The sequence below is a fragment of the Branchiostoma belcheri genome, unplaced genomic scaffold (assembly GCF_001625305.1).
Source record: "Branchiostoma belcheri isolate BF01 breed outbred unplaced genomic scaffold, Haploidv18h27 scaffold325, whole genome shotgun sequence".
NCBI classification, from domain to species: domain Eukaryota; kingdom Metazoa; phylum Chordata; class Leptocardii; order Amphioxiformes; family Branchiostomatidae; genus Branchiostoma; species Branchiostoma belcheri.
The window spans coordinates 36,027-61,096 of NW_017803938.1; the positions used below are offsets into that span (position 1 = coordinate 36,027).

General features: G+C 44.6%; 1 protein-coding gene across 1 annotated transcript in view; it reads right to left on the reverse strand.

The window, feature by feature from the left end:
- LOC109475082 overlaps positions 1-25,070 on the reverse strand; it is a 130,278-nt gene that overhangs the window by 22,695 nt on the left and 82,513 nt on the right. The window contains exons 105-148 of the mRNA XM_019775624.1: positions 24,854-24,994; positions 24,108-24,344; positions 23,196-23,366; positions 22,711-22,859; positions 22,083-22,253; positions 21,590-21,767; positions 20,896-21,051; positions 20,353-20,587; positions 19,743-19,942; positions 19,019-19,315; positions 18,518-18,718; positions 17,760-18,017; positions 17,414-17,626; positions 16,576-16,716; positions 16,117-16,380; positions 15,694-15,807; positions 15,169-15,300; positions 14,594-14,728; positions 14,131-14,226; positions 13,478-13,627; positions 12,967-13,041; positions 12,742-12,875; positions 12,357-12,446; positions 11,712-11,876; positions 11,091-11,282; positions 10,786-10,903; positions 10,042-10,291; positions 9,440-9,602; positions 8,839-9,027; positions 8,032-8,206; positions 7,561-7,706; positions 7,026-7,163; positions 6,663-6,773; positions 6,184-6,293; positions 5,815-5,972; positions 5,155-5,382; positions 4,661-4,808; positions 4,077-4,264; positions 3,565-3,667; positions 2,598-2,743; positions 1,874-2,059; positions 1,380-1,550; positions 705-862; positions 309-449 (exon numbers count right to left, since the gene is read on the reverse strand). Coding sequence (XP_019631183.1) covers positions 309-449; positions 705-862; positions 1,380-1,550; positions 1,874-2,059; positions 2,598-2,743; positions 3,565-3,667; positions 4,077-4,264; positions 4,661-4,808; positions 5,155-5,382; positions 5,815-5,972; positions 6,184-6,293; positions 6,663-6,773; positions 7,026-7,163; positions 7,561-7,706; positions 8,032-8,206; positions 8,839-9,027; positions 9,440-9,602; positions 10,042-10,291; positions 10,786-10,903; positions 11,091-11,282; positions 11,712-11,876; positions 12,357-12,446; positions 12,742-12,875; positions 12,967-13,041; positions 13,478-13,627; positions 14,131-14,226; positions 14,594-14,728; positions 15,169-15,300; positions 15,694-15,807; positions 16,117-16,380; positions 16,576-16,716; positions 17,414-17,626; positions 17,760-18,017; positions 18,518-18,718; positions 19,019-19,315; positions 19,743-19,942; positions 20,353-20,587; positions 20,896-21,051; positions 21,590-21,767; positions 22,083-22,253; positions 22,711-22,859; positions 23,196-23,366; positions 24,108-24,344; positions 24,854-24,994 — 7,322 coding nt within the window. The remainder of the gene's footprint in view (positions 1-308; positions 450-704; positions 863-1,379; positions 1,551-1,873; positions 2,060-2,597; positions 2,744-3,564; positions 3,668-4,076; positions 4,265-4,660; positions 4,809-5,154; positions 5,383-5,814; positions 5,973-6,183; positions 6,294-6,662; positions 6,774-7,025; positions 7,164-7,560; positions 7,707-8,031; positions 8,207-8,838; positions 9,028-9,439; positions 9,603-10,041; positions 10,292-10,785; positions 10,904-11,090; positions 11,283-11,711; positions 11,877-12,356; positions 12,447-12,741; positions 12,876-12,966; positions 13,042-13,477; positions 13,628-14,130; positions 14,227-14,593; positions 14,729-15,168; positions 15,301-15,693; positions 15,808-16,116; positions 16,381-16,575; positions 16,717-17,413; positions 17,627-17,759; positions 18,018-18,517; positions 18,719-19,018; positions 19,316-19,742; positions 19,943-20,352; positions 20,588-20,895; positions 21,052-21,589; positions 21,768-22,082; positions 22,254-22,710; positions 22,860-23,195; positions 23,367-24,107; positions 24,345-24,853; positions 24,995-25,070) is intronic.

A 25,070-nucleotide genomic window follows, 5' to 3' on the forward strand; every position in this document is an offset into this window, starting at 1 on the left:
TACTTACAGAGGCTAATCTATATAAGGTGGCTAACGTCAAACTCCTGGTTGCATTTAAAGAGCTAAACATCAAATCCTCCAAGACTATAGTGTTAATACATTGAGATTGGCCATGTTATTTTACAGGAAATTATTCTTGCATACTGGGCTATAATAAAGGCAGCTGTAAAGGGGGATATCAAGGACCAAAAGCAGGAAGGTATATGTCATGTAAATTTTTGTACTTTTTAAACAACAGAACTCATAACTTTGACCATCCAGAGGTGTGACTGTTAGCACAGTGTGAGAAACAACTACAGCAGCCTTGCCTTCTGTGCCGTGATGTTCTCCATGTCGTACATCAGCTGGAACACCAGCAACGCCTCCTGATTGGTTGCCTCCTCCTCTCGTTGCCGCTGGCGACGCCAGTAGCTCCGCCTAGCAACCAGCTCATCCTCCACCATGGCAACCTGGGAACAGGCAAATTTGTCTGTTGCTATGACAATGGGCCACTTCTCTACTGGAGGACACTTAATTGCTTCAAAACCAGGTAATGTCAGATGTGGTCATTGGTAAAAGTGCTAAAATCTTTTTGAAACACTGCATCACTGCAATGGAACGTTTTGCTTCTGATTTCAAACTTTTAGACTGTTCTGTATGACAGATTTTCTGTGTCAATGTACGTAAGACATGCTGCTGCTTGTTGAATGTTAAAATCAACTCACAGCTCCGAGAGGCGGTTTCCTCTTCTTGTGTCCTCCCGATGAGAGCGTGACCGGCGTGACGGTCCCCGTGTCAGGACTGATGCGCACGCCGCTGATGGGACTCAGCTCGCCCGTCACCAGGTCCACCGCTGGCCGGCCCAGCATGATCGGTACCAGGCCTGCAGGGAGGGGGGGATTATTGTTAGAACGAGACAAAAATGGAAAAGAAGGGTAAAGATATCAGTTAAATCCTTATCTACCCAGCATGGACCTGTAACTACTAGTAATCTGTCACCAAACAGGCCTACATCTAGCCATAACCAGTGTTACACTGTTACAACTGTTTCAGCACCAAGGAGAGGATAGCCCTCTGCCAACTTCTGATTCGACTTGATTCATTATGGATTAAATTTTAAAAAATATATCTTTAACTAAATAACATCCACATTTATGGAAACCCGTAGGCCCTGCCTAATCGCAGCAACTATTAATGATTAGATAACTAACTAGCTAACTAACCTTCTCCCTCTGGGTCCTCCATGGTTCCCCCCAGCGGGACGACTAGCTAACTAACTAGCTAACTAACTAGCTAACCTTCTCCCTCAGGGTCCTCCATGGTTCCCCCCAGCGGGACACTAGCTAAGTGACTAGCTAACTAACTAGCTAACTAACTAGCTAACTAACTAGCTCACTAACCTTCTCCCTCAGGGTCCTCCATGGTCCCCCCCAGCGGAACAACGTTGCCGGTTTTCTTGTCCCTGTCAATGCCGAGGACGGGAACCTGCAGGCCTGACCCCGCCGGGTCGGTCATCGTCGTGCCAACCAGGATCGGCAGCAGCTGACCCGTCGCTGCAAACTCCATCATTCCTGCAGGGGAGTAAACAAGTAAACAAACATCATACACGTGAGTAAACAAACTAGTAAACATCGTCGTGCCGACCAGGATCGGCAGCAGCTGCCCCGTCGCTGCAAACTCCATCATACCTGCAGGGGGGTAAACAAACTCTGTCATAACTGGGGATAAACAAGTAAACAAACTATGTCACACTGGAAGAAAACAAAATATACAACTGGAAAAGTAATATTTGCAAAGCAAATGAATAATGTTTACCTTCGCATATGGTCTGCTTTGTTAATTCTTACTCAAACACATTCACACACACACACATATTGCAGATTTTGGAACTGACCTGCGGAGCCTCCAGTAGCAGCCAGGATAGCAGCCCTCTCCTCCCTCCGTGTGAGGTTGTGCCCGGTGCGGAGGAGCTGTGCCTTGCAGCGCTGCCGTGCCTTCCCCAGCTCCCCTAGCGCTGTCTCCAGCACACTCTGCTCATGGTGACAGTTCAGCGCCGGGCCGGCCTGCACTGCCTCAGGGCCTGGGGAACACATACATACATCTTTAATGGTTAAAAAGGCAACTGCCTATGGGATCCACATCTGAAACCATGTACTATCATTATAGAAACATTACAGGATATAAAATATACATTATATTCAGTTATTATAGTTCAAACATTGTTAATAAAGTTGTTGTAATGTCCAGAGTTTAGAGTTGTAAAGTTAGAGTTTGTAATATTAAGTTGTGTGTACTCCGTCCCCCTCCAGTAACAACAGGAAAAACAGTAAGTTACTGCTACATCCAGAAAAAATGGCTTAAACTTTGATGATCTAGCTTCTTTCACATCTGTACAGTGCCTAAAATAAAGCATTTTTTAGGATTAACAAATTATAACAGAATGAAAACCTTGAAACATTCCTTGGAAGAAATTTCCTTGTATTTTTGAGACAAGTGCCATATACACATCTGACTCAGGTACATTGTACGTACAAACATATGACAGGTGCCATACATGTAGTCACACCTGTGCCAGCTGCCATAGTCACACCTGAGACAGCTAGGTGCCATATACCCACCTGTGACGGCGTCCTTGTACTCCTGCAGTGCAGCCAGGACTCTGGCCTCGCAGGCGAGCACACAGGCATCCAGCAGAGCCTGATAACCTCCTCCGCTGGGCAGCACATCACAACCCTCCAGCACACCGCCATGCACATGGGCTGGTCTGTAATACACACACAAGGTTTTACACACAACCCTCCAACACGCCACCATGTACATGGGCTGTTCTGGAATACACACACAAAGTTTTACACACAACATCACAACCCCCCAGCACACCGCCATGCACATGGGCTGGTCTGTAATACACACACAAGGTTTTACACACAACCCTCCAACACGCCACCATGTACATGGGCTGTTCTGGAATACACACACAAAGTTTTACACACAACATCACAACCCCCCAGCACACCGCCATGCACATGGGCTGGTCTGTAATACATGGCAAAGTTTAAAGCTTTAGAACTTAAGACACTGTGCAAGAACATAGGACAATATTTATCTACTTCAAAACCCTGCAGCCAAAACAGATCTGTCTAAAAAAAAAACAGATGGTAGACCCAGCAGATTTAGGAATTAGCATTTTAGTTCTAGTTAGTATGTATTATAATATTATTCTCACCACTGTTTCTATTTGTTTGCTAAATGTTCTGTTTGTACAATTAGCATTCAGTCAAGAGTAAATGCAATGTACCAAAAATTGTCATCTTGCTGTAAGTACACTTGTAGCTCTAAGGCAGAGACTAGGACATTTCATTTCTAATCTAAAGGTTTTTCACAATGTTTTAAGGTCTAGACACAATGTTTAAAGGTTTAGAAACAGGACAATGTTTATATAGTTCAAAATCTTGCAGAAACATAATTGATTGTCCTCGTACTGTCTTAGAAGAGGTTCAAGGGCAAAGACTAAAAAAGGTATTTTATTTTCCTCTCTGTAATAACTGAAACATCAGACATGTACAGGAACTGTAGTGATCTTACTTTCCGCTGAGCGGCTCTGAGAAGGTGTCTCCAGGGATGATGGGAGAGCGAGGGCCACGCCCGCCGAACGTGGTGGTCGTGCCGCCCAGGGGGACAACATCACCTGTGGGAAGGCAAACGGGAACATTAAAAAAACATTAAGTGATCTTGATTCAGTCTTAGGTCAAGAGTTGAGACTGTAAAAAGAGTCTCTTTATTCAGAGAAGATGCTGTGTTCTGAATCAGTATTTACAGATTCATTGTACTGGAGACATTCCGTTAGCTCTTTTGAGCAAATATAGTTTTTTATCTATTTAATGATCTTGGTAGGATGTGGGTAGTCCCTTCAGCTGATTTCAGCTGATTTCCAAGGGAGCCCACTACAAATAATAGAAATAATAGTGCAAAAGATAATGATAAACAATAAGTTAAACGTAACAAAATTCGAGAATCTTAGGTCAAAGGTGGACAAATAGTGAACAGTGGACCAGGGCTAAATGTGCGATCCTGCAATGTTGTGAAGTTGAACCTACCAGTTTCAGCGTCCAGCCCCACCCCCAGTATGGGCACCGGCAGGTCGGAGTTGGGGTCTATCATGACGGACCCCACCTCTATAGCAATGGGCAGGCCCGTGACTGGGTCTGTGTGGGAGCCTGCCAGGGGGTATACCACTCCGGTCTGGGGGTGTATAGTCACTGCAGCGATGGGAACATGCAGACCACTGCGACAGAAAGTTACAGAAACAGCAGTGAGTATACGTACTACATAAAGACAAAAATATAATTTCTATTGTTCCACAATGTAGGTCACACATTGTACAGTACTGTTATAAATTATAATTAATACTTTGTACAAGAACAAGCAGTTTTGTTGATCTACTGTGATTGCTAGCATAAAGATTGCAAAAATAGGTTGTACCAAAAATACACTGGAAACATCACACAAGGAAAATGTTACTCAAGCAACAGATGGTGAGTTGCTGATAAAAAGTATTTGATGCTACTTGAAACGTCTGACAGCTTCCAAAATCTATCCAGTTACTTGAGCAACCCAAGTGATATGAAATAAACTAATGATCGATGACTCTGCCAGTGCAGCAGAGGTCATGACCCCTGACCTGTTGGGGTCAGGCATAGGTGCGTTGAGTCGAAGGTCGCTCTTGCGCTGCAGGGTGGTGAGTTTGGTCCGTGTGGGCGCGCCGGTTTGTGGATCGTGTGGGTACGGCACGTACGGGATCAGCGGCTCCTCCGTTCTTGAAGCCTCGCCTGGCGGTAGGAGAAATGGTGGCAACAATCATTTCATGGGACTTTTCTGGCACCACTCTTAATACTGCTAATAATAATAGATGCATGATATGTATACGCAAGATTTTACAACATTTTTAATTCTTAAAATGATATGCAGATGTTCTACACAGCCAAAAGCCAAAAGAAAAGTATGCATGATTATATCCAGAAATCTGGATAGTCCACGTGTATCTAGAGAACTGTGTCTGGGGCAAATCTGCTTTCTTCTGGATACTCGGAGACTATCCAGAATCGTGCCTGATCCTAAACCTGACCCATCCAGGCCTAGAACTAGATACGACTGTGCGTGTTCCTCAATGCTCACCTGTAGCAGAATCTGCAGTGAAGACAAGCCGTGAGGAGATCGGGTCGTACGCCACGTTCCCCATGATGGGCAGCACTCGTCCGGTCTGCGGGTGCACGAACATGTCCGGCGCGACCGGAGCAACCTTCCCATCATGCAGCAGCATGCGGGCATCGGAGTTCGGCACCACGAGGCCGGAGATCGGGTCCTGGTGGATCAGCTCCATGGCACGGACTGTACCATCTGGAGCTGGGGGGCAGCACAGGAGGGTTAGATTGTCTACTGACAGTCTGGACAGATCAGAATGTTTAGATGGCAGGCAGCCAAGAAAGAGTTGGCTGGCAAAGGACCCTCTCATAGTAAAATACTGGCAAGTGTGGCACACCGAACAATACTATTATAGGAGAAGAATTATCTCAACTGTCAACAGCTTTTAAAAGACATTTCATGAATCAAATTATTACATCTATTCTCTGTGTGTGAAAGGGAATTGACTTTAGGTAAAGAAATGATAAAAACTGAAAATAATGTTTGAGGAGTTTTTAATATGCTTTGTGAGGAAGTCTTGGGCAAGTGAATGAGGTTATAGACAGGTTACAGAATGCAAAGATTACTTAAAGCAGCTTTCTACTACACTATCAGAATATGAGCACTTGTCTATACTAAACTATCACAACTCACCGATGAGAGCCTCCCTGCTGAGTGGCTGCTTGGTGGCAGGATCCACCAGTTGTGCGCCGGTGCCCTGCCCCAAAACCCCCCACGCTCCCACACGCTGGCTTTCTGTGGTGATCTCATGGGACATCCTGCCCAGCAGGGCTCCCACACGGGCTGAAATACTGCAGAACAGGACAAGAATAGGTCAGGAATAGGGTAACAACCCAGTGGCAGTGTTCCCACACAAGAGATAGTGCATGCAGGAATATACATGTAGGACCTGGTCCATAACAAGTTATTTTATTGTGACAACACAACAGTGGCCCTTCTCAATACTCCCCAAACTCCAAGGATGTTGTGCATCTGAGAAGCACAGCAGGTTCTTTTGCCTACCTTCTCAGCTCCTTGTCATCCAAGGTCGGGTTGACCTTGCCCTCTGTGACCTTCTCCACAAGGTCGTGCAGGCTCCTCATGGCTTCCCTCATGGGTGCACTGTAGGCAACCTGGAGGCATGAAACAAACATTGTTACAAAATGGGCTGAATCTAAATTTCTGTGCTATCTTCTCAAAGTGAAGGTTCTAGTGTTTCACACTTTTTTAATGTCCACGATATGGTTACCATCATAACTATAAAAATAAATAAATATACCAGTGATCCAGAACTGTGCCTGTCTAGTTCTATGCATTAATGAGTTGGGGTTAGGATCAGGCACTGTTTTGGACAGTTTCTGTGCATCTACAAATGTAAGTTTGCCCAGGCACAGTTTTGGAGGGATACATGTTCTGGCCTATTTAGAACTGTCCCCGAGCATAGTTCTGGATAAGGAATAGTTCTATATAAAATTTGGTTCTGGATACAACAGAGTCCCGACCTGGTGGTCCTCCCTGGCGATCTCGTCTGCCTCCAGCAGCTCCTGTTGTCTCTGCAGGACGGCCTCAAACCTGGCTCCCAGCTCCTTACGCCTCTCTAGCTCTATCTCCAACTGAGAGAAGGGAACGGGAGTTATACATCACTGGTCCACAGATTAGAATCTACATCTGCACTTCATATAAGATCCTTAGTATTCCAAGAAGTAGTGCCTAGACTTAAATACAGAAGAGTGGGGTTGTGGCAGTGTGCTGTGGGCATTTGGGATTATTTTTCCTCTAAATCTACATGTATAATGCAGCAAAATCACATTTAATAATAATGTTTAGCTTTAGAATAAAAATGAGTAGACGAGTGGAAATCTTACCTCCTCCTTCTTCCTCTCGTAGTCTGCGAGGTCCTCCTGTGTGGCCAGCGCGCTGCGGCTCCGCAGGTGCAGCTTGGCTACCCACAGGCCCTTCAGCGACTCCGCTTCACCTGCTACCTTCTGGTACAGGGACTTCACCTGGGACAGGGCATAGGTCAACAGTTAAAGGTCAACAGTTGTAGGTCAACAGTCATAGGTCAACACCCAAGCATCACATCAACGAGACTGCATTGCTGCTATTTTCTAGAATCACTAGTAGAGGGATAAATCTCTCTGAGTTCTCTAGTGGACAATTGAGTACTCATTGAGTAATTTTGAAAGAGACTTTTCAAACAATGGAAAATTATGTAAGACAACAATTTCAAAAAAGAGACTTGTAAGAGACTGCAAGAGATCTGAGATAGAAGTTGGGAGAACAATGCCTAATCCAAAGAGAACTGCTGAGGTCTCAATTGTCCGCTAGAGTACTCAGAGAGATTTATCCCTCTACTAGTGAATGCACTTGCAGCAGAAAATGTTGTGATCTTTGACTTACCTCCTCCTTCTGTCTGCCCAAGATGGCCGTCACCCCTCGAGACTGCTTGGCAAGCTCGTTGTAGAAGTCCTTGGAAGTGAAGGCTTCAAGGTCAACTTGTTTCTCGTAGTCCCAGAATTCCTCGCTCTTCAGCTCAATAGCTCTCGCTGAAAAGTACATAATAAGAGAGATTTTTGTTAACCTGGAAGCATCAAATATTCTAACATTGTGGCAAAATCTGGTCTCCATCAATACTACCTGCAGTAGTACACATGCTTTTTATGGTTGACCTTTCTTCTACAGCTAACACTTATACATAGTCTCCAAGAGTTTTGTCTAGTAGGTTTATACCATATGGTGAGTTTTAGAAATTGCAAACTTCATGCCTTTTTTGACATTCAGAACACTGTACATCTACCATCTAAGCTCACACAAACACTTTAATTAATCTACGAGCATCACAGCAGCTATCCCTGAGCTCTGAAGACTTACTCTCCACAGGTTCCTCCTCCTCCTCTGGAGCGCCCAGGTTCCTGTGGAACTTCTTGACGGGGTGGACGGTGGAGCCCTTGGAGGAGTAGTCGTCCATGTTGTACTTCTGCGACAGGAAGCGGTAGTACGGGTTGATGAACGACGTCTTCGCCCAGCCGTAACGACGGAACAGAAGCTGTGGAAGGAGCAAATGGATGAATGGTGAATGAATGAAATGAATGGTTTGTTAAATTTTGATCATTTTGGTTGGACATGAAAAGTACATCGCAGCCACAGGCTGAATTACTGAAACGAGGCATCAAGGAAGAGGTTGGGTGAAAGAAACCTCTATTTTTCACTTAAATTAATAATTATATGTAAAAATGAGTCTTTGATGGGGCTCACAGCTCTTAAAGTAGAAAACAGGGCATCAATCCTAAAGTTGGGAGAGTGAAAATACCATTTTTTGTTTCAAAACAGGAAAATAATTCTTAAACGTTACAAAAGAAAACTGATTGAAATCATCAGTAGGATGGCTTTGACAATGTGAAGATTTTAGGCCCAAGTTCTTAAACCAAGAGTTACAGAATCCTTGTATCTTCTCATGGACAGAATTTGAAAACTCACAAATACTCAGAGGTGAACAGCCTTGAAGTTCATGTTCAACTTTATGTAACTCACTCCAATGACTCATCAGGATGAGACTTATTTTATGATCTGATTTAAACATTCAAACACAATTCTGGCAGAGAAACAGTTGTTTCAGTGAGAGGTCTGACCTTATATGACCCTTAAATGTTCTCAGAAGGAAAGCAGAAGAACAGTTACCAAGGCGACCACGAGGAGGACCATGAGCAGGAGGGTGGCGCCGAACAGGATGCCGATCAGCAGCCAATCAGGGGACAGCAGCAGGTCTCCGTCCAGCGCGATGCCACTTTGGATCAGCGCCCGCGGTGTGGTGGGGAAGAAGGGCCCGTCCTCCGAGCACTGAGCGCCATCTGCCATCACTCGCACGTACTGCAGGCGAAAGGGTGGGGTGGGAGATCATGTGCCAGGTAGATTTGCAATAATGACCTAAGATGTATGACTCAATAGTTTCCCTAAGAAAGTAAATGCAAAAACTGCAAAAATCTGCTTCTAGCAATTTTCAGAGAAGCTGAGACAGTGAATTCTAAAGAATATGACAAACACTGTGGACTACATGTACATTGCTCTGTGCTTAAACCTTTTTTTTTCATGGATAGAATTTAAAAACTTACAAATACATCCAAGAGCAATTAAAAGATACACAAGACCATGACATGCTGACACAAAATTTAATGTTTTTAACCCTCTCCCTGCTGCCAAACTGCATGACCAATACAAAGTTGGTGACAAACAGCTACCTAATTAGCAGGCTGAGGGTTAAGGAAATTTGTGTTCAGCTCACCATTTTCTTGTTGACGTTGGTGCTGAGGTAGAAGACGTAGACTCCCGGGTCGGCGAAACGGTAGGCGAAGAGCGTAGTGGCGGTCTGTACCTGGCTCTGCAGCTCTGCAAGCTGCCGGAAACCTCCGTAGTCAAACTGCTCGTTTGTGTTGTACAGGTTGTCTCTGTGGATAGAAAATTAATACAGATGTTTAATCTATATATTAAAATACTAACAAATAAGAAAATTGAATTGCTTGTTTGGCACACTATTCTTTAGTAGTTTGTGTCATGAAGAAGCAGTATGAGGGTTTTAGCTATTTCATTGGTGGTCTCACTCACTCTTGTTACTGGTTGAAGGTGTACTCTTGGATGGTGCATAAAGAAGGAGGTCCCATGTTTGAGAGCCACACCTCAAGCATGTTAAAGCATGTTAAAGATACTGCACTTTTTCGGAAGAGTAGGGGTCCCCTCTTGGTGTGAGGGCATGGCTCAAAACTTACAGTCTAGTCAAACGCAGCTTGTACTTTCTGTACATAACTGGACTGATCTATGCCTTAAGTAGGCCAACAATAACAGATTAGGGATTATGTGAAACTACATAAAAAAGCCAAAAAGCCATACCTATCATATACTGGGAAGTGGTCATTGGACACCTCAAAGAACATGAGTTCGTTCCAGAGCAGACAGACGGTTGGGTTGGCGATGCCCTCGTAGTACGAGCCGTTGATGGTGGAGAGAGCAAGCAGCCTCCTCCGGGCCCCGCCCGACAACGGGAGGGTTCGCGCCGTGCCTGCTGACGTCTTCACGTTCTCCGTCACGAGGTCATCGACCTCTGCAGAGCTGGGGTTGTACACACCCAGGAAACCATCGCCTGGAGAGGAGGGAAAAAATTCAGTCACAGTTTGAAGTCAAATCCTCTCAACATTTAATGGGGCATAAATTAGTTGATTATATGAGACTGTTTTAACAGGCTGTCCACCTCCACAGAGTTGGGATGTACACACCAAGGAAACCAGTGCCTCAAGAGGTAACAAAGTTCGACAGGTTTGGTTTACAGACAAATCTTCTCAACAATTCATGGCGAAAAAGGTCTATTACAGATTATTTTCATTTTCTACTGGTCACTGTAAATTTGCAAGCTAATATAAAGCCACAGATTGACTTCCATTACATACATTGTAGAGCAAGCTACACATCTTTAATGCGTTTGAAATTGAAAATATGACTTAAGAAAGCTTTAATTCTTTAATTAAAATTCTTAAAGAGCAAAGAAAAAGTTACATAGAGGAGACAAATCAAAGCTTTTCTCATGCAAACACACCCGTCCTACTAGATTGCCATTTCTGTACTGGAAACAGCCCTTACCTGACATCTGCACCAGATATACGGACTCCGGAGTCCCGTCCTTGTACTTGCAGCTCTCCTTCTTCAGCGCGATTCTGCTGTTGATGACCTTGGTCAGCTCATTGTAGGCGTAGTCAGTCTGCGGATGGGAGGAAGGTTTCAGTTACAAGCACCTCAAGATGGTAAGATTCTAACAGCTGCGACAGTGAACAATTTGTGCAAAGTTTCCTCCAGGTCATTGACTTAATTTGTTTGGAATGGAAAAGAAACTAAGCAAAAATAGTACAAAGTGTAGTATGTTTTCCTTCTGCAAAGGGAGTACAGACCTTAGCAGTCCCGTTGGGGTAGTTGACCCTCAGCGTGGGTTCGTCGTCCAGAGGGTCGCAGACCAGCTGGATTCTGGTCTTCTGAAGCCGCCGGCACTCCAGATCACAGATCTCCTCCAGATCATCCACACGGCACAGGCAGATCCCCAGCAGGCCATCGTAGCCCAGGTATGCTGCCTCCGAGGTGCACACCTGTAAAGGAATAACAGCCAGTGTTAACACCTGCACAGGTACAACAGGTAAACACCTGCACAGAACAACTCTTAGGAGGCAGAGAATTAGCAGGATGTTCCTACACTAAGATTATTGGATGAAGGTGACATAAAGGTAATGAAACACAAGTGTTGCTTGTTAAGGAACTGCATAGATTTTTAAATATCCATCCGGATTTCCAGTATCCATCTAGTTGCTTTAGCAACTTTTCTTGTGTAGAATGTTTCCTCAGCCCACCTCGGTGCTGCAGTAGGTGATCCACTGTCCCTCGATCCACACAGTTGCCCTCCTGGCGGCAGCTGGCCACATTACACCAAAACACTAATTGTTACATCTAACCTTTGAACATCTAACTCAATGTTTAACTAAACAATGTTTGAAGCTTTATTGTAAAGATCCTGTTCCCACCTCAGTGCTGCAGTAGGTGATCCACTGCCCCTCGTCCAAACAGTACCCCTCCTGGTTGCGGTGTTGGTTCTCCCCACAGATGTCAAACACGTGCTCCACGCAGTCCTGCTCCCGACCCGACATGACCCGGAAACCTGCCGCACAGGGGCAGGTACGGTCACTCGGCTGGGGGAGAGAGTAAGAAGTTAAACTGTAGCTCTTGAGAAGATACACAGAAATCAAAAGTCAGCCAGGTCAGCAGGGTCATTTGCTCTTACTGATCATTTACACAAATTTATAAATAAAAGTGAAAGACATCATATGAATGAATGAATGAATGACTTTATTTCGGGAAAAAACCCATAGTACAGACAGGACCACATAGACACATATGTGAAAGACACTAAAAATTACTGGTACTCAGAATCTAGGAAACTGAAAGAGAAGTAAAACAGAGATCTGATAATACAATTTTACTCAATTTTGACCTTGCATTCACTGATTTTTATAATATAATCGGCTGAAGTGTTTTGAATCTCCAGACCTGGTCATAACTGGAGGTTCATCAAAACACATTTTTACTGTCTTTGTTTCTAATTAGTTAATAGATAACACAGTATGATGGTCACAGCCTCTGATTGGCCAGCAGTAAAGCCAACCCCTGACCTGGAAGTCCCTGCCCGATCCGGTGCAGACACACCCGACTGCGCCGGTGCCCGGCTGACTGGCCTCCCCGCCGCAGTGGAAACAGGCGGTCTGAATGAATGAATGAATGAATGAATGAATGAATGAATGGTTTATTCGATCATTTTGATCAGATAAAGTACATCGCAGCCATGGGCTGAATTGCGTACTTTTTACATTTAAAAACAGTAATGCTCTAAATACTGGTAAGAACTCATCTTTCTCAAATTAACAATTCTAAAACATATTAAGAAACACTACCTTAAAACAGGTAGGTTGTATGACGGATACGTCAGAGTACTTAACAACACACACACATATATTTAAAGGTACACATTCAAGGTAAATATAATGTTCTACAGATCACCTGTGCCTGCAGGTGGTTAAAGTGGTCCACGGCGCACTCCAGACAGTCTGCCGGCCCCTCGGCAAACTCCACGGGCTGGTAGGTACCGGGGGGACAGGCTGCTGGGAGGGACACACCCGCCTCACAGTAGTAACCTGCAGTGGACAATGGAGTACATGTCAGTCCATGGAGAGAAAATGTATGCTCAGACAATGAACAGGTACCGTGGAGTTTGCTGGCCCCTACGGGCAAACTCCACTGGCTGGTAGGTACCGGGGGGACAGGCCGCTGGAAGGGACACGCCTGCCTCACAGTAGTAACCTGGGGGTGGATGGTGGAACACAATTTATGAGTCCATGAGGAGGCAAGCCTTGGCATACTAGCTAGCATTGGTTGGATTTATATCAAAATGACTTCCAAACAAATGTACATGACTATAAACAGGCACGTTAGACGTTAAGCAAAATACACAGCTAGAAGGAAAAGTACAAAATTTAATGTACAAGGTTTAAAGCCAGAAAAGAAATATTAGTTACCTAGAAATTTAAGCAAGAAGCTAGAAATTTTTTTCTGAAGAACTTTCCAAGTGTCAACTATCTAATTCTTCTAAGTGTTTATCTCTTACTTTTAGTATGACTCTTTGTTTAGTACTATTTACCAATTCGGAATGCACGGTACGTTACAGTAATCATTGTTGCACGATACAGTTGAGAATGTTAGAGTCTAGTGGAGATTATGACTGAGGGTTCTGACTGACCAGGAGGACAGGGGTAGGAGTTGGTGGAGTTGACCCCGAAGGTTGCAGAGTCGTTACTGGCTGGCTGGTCGGACGTCGCTCCCTCCAGGCACACCACACCTGCCCGACAGGTGAGACAGGCCGGCTGGGTCGGGTCGCTGCTGTACGTACCTGGCAGAACACAACACTTTCACTCAACACTTTGCTACATTAGTCAGGGAGGGTTAGACATCGTGCAATAAGACACGGCACTGCATATGATGTTGGAAATGGTCAGACGTTTCAGGTAACATCCACTACCTTTTGTCAGTGACACTGGAGAGTTGTCAGAAAGGCAGCTTTATAAGTACGGACTATTGATTTTGCTACATTGTACATGTATGTGTTTATGAAACGTTTATGCTAACAAGCCTTGTGTTTTGCAATCTGTTAATACAAAGTTCAATACTGTATATAAAAGCTAGAATAGCAAAGGTCTTTAGTCACAACCACTTATTCTTGTTTAACAAATGCCAACATCAAATACATAAAGGCTATAGCTAGTTTCCAGTATTGTGCAATATTCCATGTTGTGGTAACACCTTTAAACCTCAGCTATGAACTGAATGCAATGTATTCAGTGTCATGCAGGCCCCCTACAATGTTCAATAAACACATTTAGAATGAAAAGTTACCTGCTCTGCAGATCTGACACACGTTCTCAAAGGTGTCTCGCGGGGTGCAGTCACAGTCGTGGTAGCCCAGTGGGCACTTCAGTGGCACGATGGTGCCTAAAACATCAATGAAAAAGCTTACAACAAGTTCAAAGGATATCATGGTATTTGATACTCTACTGTAAATGTTTGTCGACAATATCCTCTTCCCAATCACAAATCTACATTGTTGTAAGCTACAACATACAGTATTCAGTCCCAAATTGTAGTTATATATTGCTGAAGAAATTAATCTGTCATGTGTGTATCGCAGTAAGTAGAATTCCTCAATCAGTGACAATTTGATAAAGGTTTTGTTTTTACCTTAAGTCTATAAAAATGTCACTACTGATGGAGGAATATTCTTCTACATGTATCTGTAGTTATATATTATAAGCATTTTAGCATCAAACACGTTGTGATTTGCTCTTGGTAGCAGCCTTACCAGCCTCGGTGTTGTTGCAGTCTGTACCCGGGCAGTAGTGGCCCTCCGGACACTCCAGTGGGTAGGAGGATCCTGCGGGGCAGTGGTAGCCAGGTGGACAGGGCAGCTGGGTCATGGAGTGGTTACAGTAGAACCCTGCAAGGGACAGACACAGTTTTATGGTAGAATCAAGATTTCCTGCTTCAAGATCTTCAAAACACTGTCAAACTCACTCACTTACTCACTATCTGGTTGATCTAGGCAAAAAGCATAGGAATATGAAGTATGTTCCTGCCTCTTTACTGTCAAAATCTCTAATCGTTTACTGTCTACAATTACTTGACCATCTTGCAGAACAGTACAAATTCATAAAGCTGGCAAAGAAAAACCTGTAACAGCTGTCTCTCTTGCTGATAACAACCTGTAACAGCTGTCTCTCTTGCTGATAACAACCTGATGAAGTATTTAACTTTTATATAATTCCAATATTTTTACCTCCAGCACAATATCAGACAGGATGGTGAATTTATCTGTCGTGAGCACCTGAACGTTTTGACTGACACTGTCATTCTATAATTAGCTACCCCCAGACTCACCGGCCTGACAGAGTGTCTGGTTCATGGAGCCCTCAGGGCAGTATGTTCCTTCATCACACAGGATCCCGGTGAAGGTGGTTCCCCCGTCCGGACAGTAGAAACCAGCTGGGCAGGGGTGGCAATCAAACAGACCTGCGGGGAAGTAACACGGGACGTTTGTTTGAGCCTTACATTTCCATTGATTTTTCACTATTTATTGAAATTAACACAATCAAATAATTAAAAAGCTTTTTAGAACACTTTTCTGAAATTTAAAGCCAAAAAATATCTTGGCTAGTACCTATCTCTACACCTATCCACGCACATGTATCCCCAACAACTAGAATTAAGACTTGTGACTGAATAAGATTTCCAATCTCTCAGCTATTGCTTAGAAAAGCCCCCAAATTAAAGTGATCATGAAAAGTTAAGTTAAATTCCTTCCTGCAACCATTGATTTGGTCGCTTATGGCGGCGCCCATCCCCATGTCTGTAGCCCTTGGGCCACACAGAAGAGAACAGCAGGACATGAGAAACATTCCCCACCTCCTGCTCCCACAGTGTCCCTGTAAGTCCCCACTGGACACTCCTCTGGCTCAATGGTTCCTTCCACACAGAAGTAGCCAATGGGGCAGGGGAAGGCTGTGTAGTTGGTGGTGGCTGGAACAGTTAAAGCAACATCAACATGTGAAACTATGATTTTGCAGACTATTTCTATGCACACTGGTGATTTTTTTCAGGATCTAGCATAAGGCTTAGCTTAATTACTCAGCAAGGATGTCTCCTATTGAGTACTTAGTACATATATTAAGATAGAAGAGCAAACCTTCCTACTTCATATTACATTTGCATGCTTATTTGAGGATCTGGCAAAAGCATAATACTTGGTTACTGTGGCCATCTCCTGTTAAACACACATTTTAAGATTGAAATTCACATCAATAATTATGATGAAAAGAAAGAACGAACCTTGATACTTGCACCAGTAGCCGGCAGGACAGGGCAGGCAGGTGCTCATGTTTGTGGCGCCAGGCTCCGCGGAGTAGGTGGCATTGGGGCAGGCGGTTTTGGGGTGGTCGTACGGGCAGTAGTACCCGGGGGTGCAGTCCTGAGGGACCGTGTCATTAGCCGTGCAGATTTTACCCGCAGGACAAGTGGAACATTCCGCATTCGAGGCAGCCCCCTCTCTGTCCACTACCAGGCCAGGGGGGCAGCGGGACACATCCAATGCACCTGAGGGGGGGGGATTAAACAAGACTTATTGTGGTCACTGTGATAACTCCTCAGTGATATTATGGCCCATCATGAATAAGCATATTGCTTAGGGTTGTAGGATCTGTAGACATGTTCTTAAATTATCACCATTCAAATTTAAAAAGTTTCAATTTTCATTGGCCAGATTTGGTCTGAAAGATTGATAGCACTCACCTTCCAGACAGTAGTAGCCATAGGGACAAGGCTGGCCCATGGTGGGGTCAGAGCCATCTGGTGTGGGTGTGTCACTGCCGCTGTAGCACAGGTAACCTGCTGTACAGTCACCAGCCTCACGCCCGCCTAAACAGTATTTACCTGGGAGAAACAACAGGAGAGATATAACACACACACACAGGTAACCTGCCATACAGTCTCCAGAAACATTTTACATTAGTTATATATAATATAATATAATATATATTTTACGTATTATAATGTATTATAATGTCTAGTATTGATGTATTACAATGTCTATTGTAACTTTTTATTCTGTACGCAAACTCTTCCAAGTCAGGGATTCTCATCCCTGCTGCAAGGTTTGCTTTTTGGTGTTGAAAAAAATAAAATAGAAAAAATAATATGTAATGTGTCCTATTTCTATAGGATGATTTCTGTGGAAAACAATACATGTAGTCGTCAAACTGTGCTACAAGCAGGTCTTTCTTCAGAATCCTGACAAACAGACTTCTTTCTAGCCACTACACTGCATACGTCTCAGTCAAGTTGAACTGCCAGCTGAGGTTTGAAAAGAAAGATTTACATTATGCAGAATTTTAAAATGTTCTCCAACTCATAATTTTACTCACCGGAATTTTCGACTGAATCACTCAGTCTTCCTCAGCTATCTGACCCAAATGCTGTGAACACGTGATTTTGCCCTGAGGAAGACTGAGTGATTCAGTCGAAAATTCCGGTGAGTAAATTTATGAGTTGGAGAACAGTTTAAAATTCTGCATAATGTAATTTACCAACTCAGATGAACTTTCATGCTGAAGAAAGATTTACGTTTTACCTGTAGGGCACTGCTGGCACTGATCAGGCCGTTCCAGGCCTGTAACTCCGGCCAGCGTGTGTGTGCCGTTTGGACAGAGCATGGGGTAGTCTGAACCTGCAGGGCAATAGGAGTAAGCCAGGCAGGGCTCGGGGGTTGTCGAGTTGCCGATACAGAAGGACCCCGCGGGGCAAGGGTCGCAGTCATTGCTGCCCGTTGAAGTCTGGTAGGTGCCTGGGAAAAATGAGAGAAAATCAGGGAATGATGAGAGCCCTTACTTTTTATTTACAAGAAGAAGCAGCTTTGCTCATTTTGCAAGACTGTAATTATTCCTGTCTGGAATGTAACTTGAAGACCCCATCCTTACCTGGAGGGCACCCATGTGGCCAGGAAGTGGTGTTGGGACAGAAGGATCCAGCAGGACAGGCAAAGGCAGCTGGCTGTGGGTTGTCAATCTCTGCAAAGTCGGGGCAATAGAAGTTCTCGTCACACGGCCCGGTGGGCTCAGACAGACCCGTGGTTCCGCAGTAGTACCCTGGGGAACAGGGTCGGCAGTCTGACACGTTCCGCCCGTGGGTGTCGGGGTTCATGGTGCCGGCTGGGCAGGCGATGGCTGCGATGGCTCCTGCAGAAATAAACAGTTAAAAGATATTTATTTATTTATTTGTTAAGTTTTACCACGTACAAAAATGCACTGTGGATGGCATGGCGAAACAGGACTGGTGTTTCTGACAAGAAACACCTTTTCAAAGCCGCCATGCCAATAAAATGACAAAGCAATACAAAAAGTAATCAAAATAATCACATAATACAATTTGAGAAACAAATGAATAAACTTAGAACTACAAGGCAAGTCAACTTATTAACATTGTGAGAGTTATTGAATCAAGACAACAAGTAATGACGGTTATATAGCCAGCAGTGATGTCACAATTAGCGTGGTCTTGTGGCTAGACAAGTGGCGCAACCAGAAGATAACTGCCACGTACAGGGTTGCTCTAAACTGTAGGTATGGCAAAATATTAATTGTAGCTTTGTTCCAACACAATAAAGGAACCATGAATTTTTAGTCAATCTCGTCAACCTTTGTCAAGGGTGTGATGCACTTGTCGGAAGTGGCCTTACCTTTGGGACAGTAGTATCCCTTCTGACAGGGTTCGTTGACCCCGTCGCTAGGCGTGGCTGACCGGGAACCGTTCAGACAGAGGTAGCCGGCGCTGCAGTGGCCTGTGGGGTACTCCTGTCCGGTCTCGTTACAGTAGTAACCAGGTGGGCACCGCAGGCAGCCAGACTCTTCACTCAGGCCTGTGTAGTTACTGTAGTAGCCTGTTGGAAAAGAGAAGGTAAATAAGAAAGCTGAAAACATATATTTGATTTTAGATGTCCAAACAGTTTTACAGTCTTACAGCAATACCCTGATTAAAATATTAGCCAATCAGGCATACACACAACTGTTACAGTAGATCTAGTTCCTTCGCAAGTTTCTTCTACAATCTGTCCTTCTTGCAAATCACAATAGCTAAACCAATGGTCAAACAAATACTCAGATCTTCCTTTTTTGCTAGAAAGGTAAAAGCAGAGGTTTGCCAGAGTTATCGTTACGTGTAGTGAATGAAGCCTGCTCACCAATGGGGCACGGGTTCCCGTTGTCGCCTGTGCCTGGGTGGCAGTAGTAACCTGCAGGGCAGGGCAGGGTGTCATTCATACCCCTGTGCGGACAGGTGGTCCCCTGGGGGCACTCCGTACAGTTCCCCTGCCCCTGGTACGGCTGGTAGGTACCCTTGTCGCACGGCTGCTCAGTCACTGCCGCGGCGGGACAGAAGTGTCCCACGGGACAGATGTGACCCATGACCCCGTCCGTGGGGTTGGGGACCGAGGAACCCAGGACACAGATGTAGCCTGGGTCGCAGTCCCTGCTCTGGCCTATAGAGGAACAGCAGAATACAGTGTTGATTAGTGCCTAGGTCCCAGACTAGGTTTATGGGTCTTTTTCAAAGTAGAATAAAGGCATCAAATAATGATAGAATTTGCACATAAAAGTCAAGTCAATTTAAAAGTCAAGTCAATTTGACTTGACTTTTATGTGCAAATTCTATCATTTGATACTATAGTTGATTACATAAATTTTGCCACTTTATTGAATTTTGAGGGAAGAGAGTTGAGAGTTGCAATGCATTCTAGTCAATTGGTAGGAAGTTGAGTGCTCGGCCAGATTCATACCATTAGTATACGTATATGACATTGTACATGTATGTTCAGTTCTATTGTATGACTGCTATAAGGCAGTTTCCATCCTCAACGCATGAGAATGCATTCAACACTTTAGTAAAAATAAATGCTGAAGACTGACCTGTTAGTGACGACTCTGGGGTGCAGTACTGCCCGGGGTCGCAAGGGTCACAGTCAGACACATTCTGGTTCCCCACCCCGGTGGAGATGCTGCCCGAGGGGCAGGGGGTGGGCTGGTAGGACCCCTGGGGGCAGTAGTTACCCCTGGGGCAGATGGTTTCTGAGGGGGTGGGGGTGATCACACTACCATTGCAGTAGTACCTGTAGAAAAAGACAATACATAAGGCGATAAATGATGGTAAGTTACAAGAGTTATCACAATGCTAACTTAGTACCATACAGTTACAGGAAAGGAAAAATGCTGTTGAGCTGAAACACCTTTAAAATTACCTTAAAGCGACTTGCTGCACACATAGGCAGAAGACTTGTTTGAAAACCTTGGCTTGTCTAGTTGTACATTTTGTGTGGGAAGTTTAACTCCTTATTGTTTATGTCTCAGAACCATTATTTTCATTATACCATAAACAGTACATAACACCTACCCAGCGTAGCACTGCCCCTCCCCAGGTGTAGCCAGACCAGGTACGGAGCAGTAGTATTTGGGTGGACATGGCAGGCAGCTCATTTGTTCTATATGTCTACATTAATGATTATAACATGTTAACACCTACCCAGCGTAGCACTGCCCCTCCCCAGGTGTAGCCAGACCAGGTACAGAGCAGTAGTATTTGGGTGGACATGGCAGGCAGCTCTCCTGGCTCTCCCGGTTTGTCTGGTTGTTGTATGTCCCGATGGAACAGGGGTACTGGTTGGCCCGCTCGGTCCGGTTGGGACAGTAGTGTCCCTCGGGACAGGAGGAGCCGGACAGATCAGTGACGGCCTGCGCCGTGTTGTCACAGAAGTAACCTGGGGAACGGGAGTCAATGCTTAGCATGGAAGTTCATCATTACAATTAAATTAAAAATATACTCAGTTAAACATCCCCAAAATAAGAACCCTAATTTTGGTCAGTTTCATTGAAGCTGCAATTGTCGTTATGTAGGAGTCTTTACATAAAAGACATGTTTGTATCAGTGACACTTGATTAACAATGCAGAAGGCCATTTCCCTGTAAAACATCTGAGTGTGTAAATGAAAACTTGACAACCAGATCTTCCTCATTTTCAGATAGATTGTTGATTTCTTATAAATAAAAGCCAGTAAGTAGTTCTGACCGGCAGGGCAGGGTTTGCAGCTGGCCTGGGTCAGCAGGTCCTGGTAGTAGCCACTGTCGCAGCGCTTGGGTTCCGGCCCGGTCCCCTCCGCACACTCGTGACCTTGGGGGCACACGTACGCCGTGGGGACGCTCTGGCCCTCCGGACAGTAGTAACCTGCCAAACAGGACAGCATGGAGAGGTTTATATCGTACTCAGAACTCTGGCTACATGTACATCTATGCCTGAATTCTTAGGGATAGTATTGGGAACTTCTAGATGCTGAGTTGGTGTTTGTGCGATTAGCTGGTTTTGATTAAATCACAGGTCATGTATTTGGAAAATATTACATTTTGCACAAAGAAAACATGCAGAACTTTCATGGTGATGATAATTCTCTTATGTTCAATCTAATAAATAATTTGATATCACTTGCTGGTAACAGAATATATGTAGATGAATTTTCTTAAGAGTCAGCCATTTCATATAACATCCACTGTCTTTCACCAAAGACCAAGCAACTGATATGTCATAATTTGATAGTTACATGACGTACATATTGTTTTGCTTAGTAAAACTGTATGTACGTAACTATGTAGGTTGTTGTCTTTGTCCCCAAGGTTAGCCCTTTATAATAGTCTTGGAACAAGTTGGGCAACCTTGGCTGTCCACTGTACAGTTGAACCAATAAATAAAAAAATAAAGTTTTGCTTACCTGGGTAGCACTGTCCAGAAGGTGCAGTGAGAGCCGTGCCGTTACAGAACCAGCCGGCAGTGCAGGGGTGACACAGGGACTCCTCTGTCAGACCTCGGGTGGGGCTGTAGGTGCCGTTAGCACACGGCAGGGGGAACCCACTCTCACTGGGGCAGTAGTAACCTGCCGGACATTCAACCTGTGTGGCAAAATTTGGGCATCAGATACGAGGAGCAGGGCCTGGTTTTTCACTTTGGTTCTTTAGAAACTGTGAAGCTTTATTTGAGAATCTAAAAACAAAAACACAGCAACATGTTTTGGCATTAATAGTATGCAGCTTGATTTCTGTAATAATTTCTGTAGACATAACTACCATATTATTGATCTTGGTTTTATCAACAGTTGACACCAGTTTAACATCAAAATGTTGAATTGTATATAATCAACCAGCCACAGTCTAAGAGATTATAGTTCCACATCAGATTATGTTTATCTGGTGTTCCCTGTACCTTACCTGGGTGGGTGAAGAAGACCCAGTGGGACAGTACGACCCAGCCTGGCACGACCCAGCTGTAGCATTCAGACCCGGGACGTCGCAGTAAAACCCAGCCGTGCAGTTCTGTGGGGCAGACGAGCCTTCGGGGCAGAACTCGCCCGGCTGGCACTGACCACCGTTTGCTGTGGGCTGGACAACAAGAGGAGGAACATCAGTGTAGTCTTTTGACAAAATATTTATACAAAAATACACAATGGAAGTTCAGCTACACTGGAGCTTTTGAGATGCACTCTGTCTCTTCTTCAACCCAGTAAAGACCTCGTCTTGGAGTTCTGTGTGTAGTCAGTGTTTGAAATACCAATCCGCATTCTGCATTTTGCATTTTCATTGAGAAGGTTGTAGTATGGAGGCTTGTATATTTGCAGTGTTTCCAAAATTTTGACTCATCTGAAGTTTTGCAGTCAGAAAAAATGTAGTGTATAACACTTCCATGTACAACTTGCAAAGCTGTTCCTCTAACTAAAAATGACGCTGTCTGACAAGTTTTGTAACTGTGCCCGCAGTTGTCACTGGAAGAAAGGGGGAAGTACATTCCTGTGGGGCAGGGTCAAAGCGTGGGTCTTTAACAACCCAGGCAAGTCCCTACCTGTTTGTCCAGCGACCCTTCTGTGCAGTACCATCCCTCGTCACACGGGCCTGTAGGGTGGGTGTTGCCCGACCCCTCACAGTACATCCCCGGGCTGCAGGGTTCACAGTCCTGCAGGTCATCCTGGCCGGTGTGGTTGTTGAAAGTTCCTGTTTTTGATGACAAGAAGAATTTAGTGTGCTTAATTTTTCACAGTCACAACACATGGTATGTGGATGTTAGGTGTAACAACAAGTCGTTTGGTGTAATGTGCCAGCTGCCACCGTGCTGCTTGGCTGCAAAGCTGGTGTGTTCTGTATCTGTATCAGTATAGCCAGTTTATATAGCCCTTTGGCGTAACACAACAGCTTAATAGTTTTGGCAAAGGGCAGTTTAACTACAGATACAGGATGTCTATGGTTTCAATTGTATGGTGTGCTATGCTGTGTTGGCTAAGTACAAGTTAGACTCACATTTGTAAATGTTTAAAAACGTTTCAGGCTCACCATTTGGACAGGCAAACTCATGCGGGTCTGTGGTGCCGTGCGGGCAGTAGTGACCAGCTGGGCAGTTGTTGGGCGTGTAGTCGGTGGTGTTGGCGTAGCAGAAGTGACCAGCTGGACACGGCTGGCACTCAAACTGACCGGTCAGATCATTGTAAGTACCGGCATCACAGCCTGGAGGAGGAATGACACATGAGTAATGTACTGTGCTGCACTATATAAAATGTGAAGAGGTTAACATCAGCTTGCTTGCTGCTCACACAAGTTCTCAAAGATACTCTCCTAAATTTCTGCTATCAATTTTCAACAAATTCTATCAATAACTTTTCTACAAGGACAGAATAATTTGGGCAATGCTGGAATAGATCATATTAAGCAATGGCAGAAGTTATCCTTAATTTTCAAAAAGCAACTTATGATCAAACACAGTTTCTAATCTTGTGGTTTGAGTACTGAAAGTAGTGTACTGTACTAAAATCTAAAACCAAATGATGTGCACCTTGAGGTTGGGCTTTACATCTAAAAGCAGTCTTTAAGCAAAAGAAGACAGTTGTTGAACCTGTGGTACGAGCTGTGAACATCTGAGATCCAACACTCAGCTTCACATGTCTTCATATGTACCAAGGACTAGCAGGCTGTGGAATTTTACCAGCCTTGGTCTTCCCTGACAGTCCTAATATGACTACATTTGTAAGTTCAAGACTGCAGTAAACAGATTCCTGTTAGAGACTTTTCTACTTTCTTTAATTGTTTGTTTCATACAAATATGTACCATGTTATTATGTATTAGGTATAATGTAATCAGGTGAGGTAAATTATACATGTGACATTATACTGAGCCGAAAATCATCGATATTACGATGTTAACACCAGGTTCATTTTGCACTGATTAGAAAAAAAAACTACAAAGTGTACCTTGTGGGAAGATGGTTCCGGTGGGGCAGTAGTGTCCAGCAGGACAGATGTGACCGATGATCGGGTGGACGGTGTCAGCCGGACATTGGGAGTCGTTAAGCATCAGGGGGTTGGGCCGGTCCACTCCAGACACGCAGTAGTACCGCTCCCAGCATTGAGCCGTGGGTTCGGTTAGTGCGGTACCCTGGCAGTACATGCCTGGTGAACATGGTGTGCACTGTAAAGCCTCCTGCAGTCCTGTAGGGAAAAAGTCACAGGTACAGTACATTAGTAAGTACAGGTTTAATGTGGAAGATTGTGAACACGGTATTACCACTCCCAACACTGTGCTGTGGGCTCAGTTAGTGCTGTACCCTGGCAGTACATGCCTGGTAAACACGGTGTGCACTCCACTGCCTCTCTTAGTCCTGTAGGGAGAAAGTTACATGTACAGTTACTGTACATTTAGTAAGTACAGATTTAATGTGGAAGGTTGTGAACACAGTAGTACCGCTCCCAGCACTGTGCCGTGGGTTCGGTTAGTCTGTACCCTGGCAGTACATGCCTGGTGAGCAGGGTGTGCACTCTACAGCCTGGCTTAGTCCTGTAGGGAGGAAGTTACAACAGATACAGGCTGAATTGTGTACATTGTGTATCATGCAGACTTGGCAAACACAACCTTGCAGAGGTCTTCACACATTACTGTATTTAAAACCTGTAAAATCAACTTCATACATACATTAGTTGGCCTATCACTTATTTCCTACCTGTATCATTGCTGAAGCTGCCAGCTGGGCAGGGCTGCCAGTTGTGGCCAGTGCCGTTGGGACAGAAGTAACCCTCGGGACACGGGAAGTACGACGTTGAAGCATCCCCTTCCACAACGTTCTCAGGGATACAGTAGGAACCTGGGAACCGAGGGTAATATGTTACCATTGCAGCAGTTTTACAAGAACCAGTAATGACTAGCTTTCTGTATCTAAA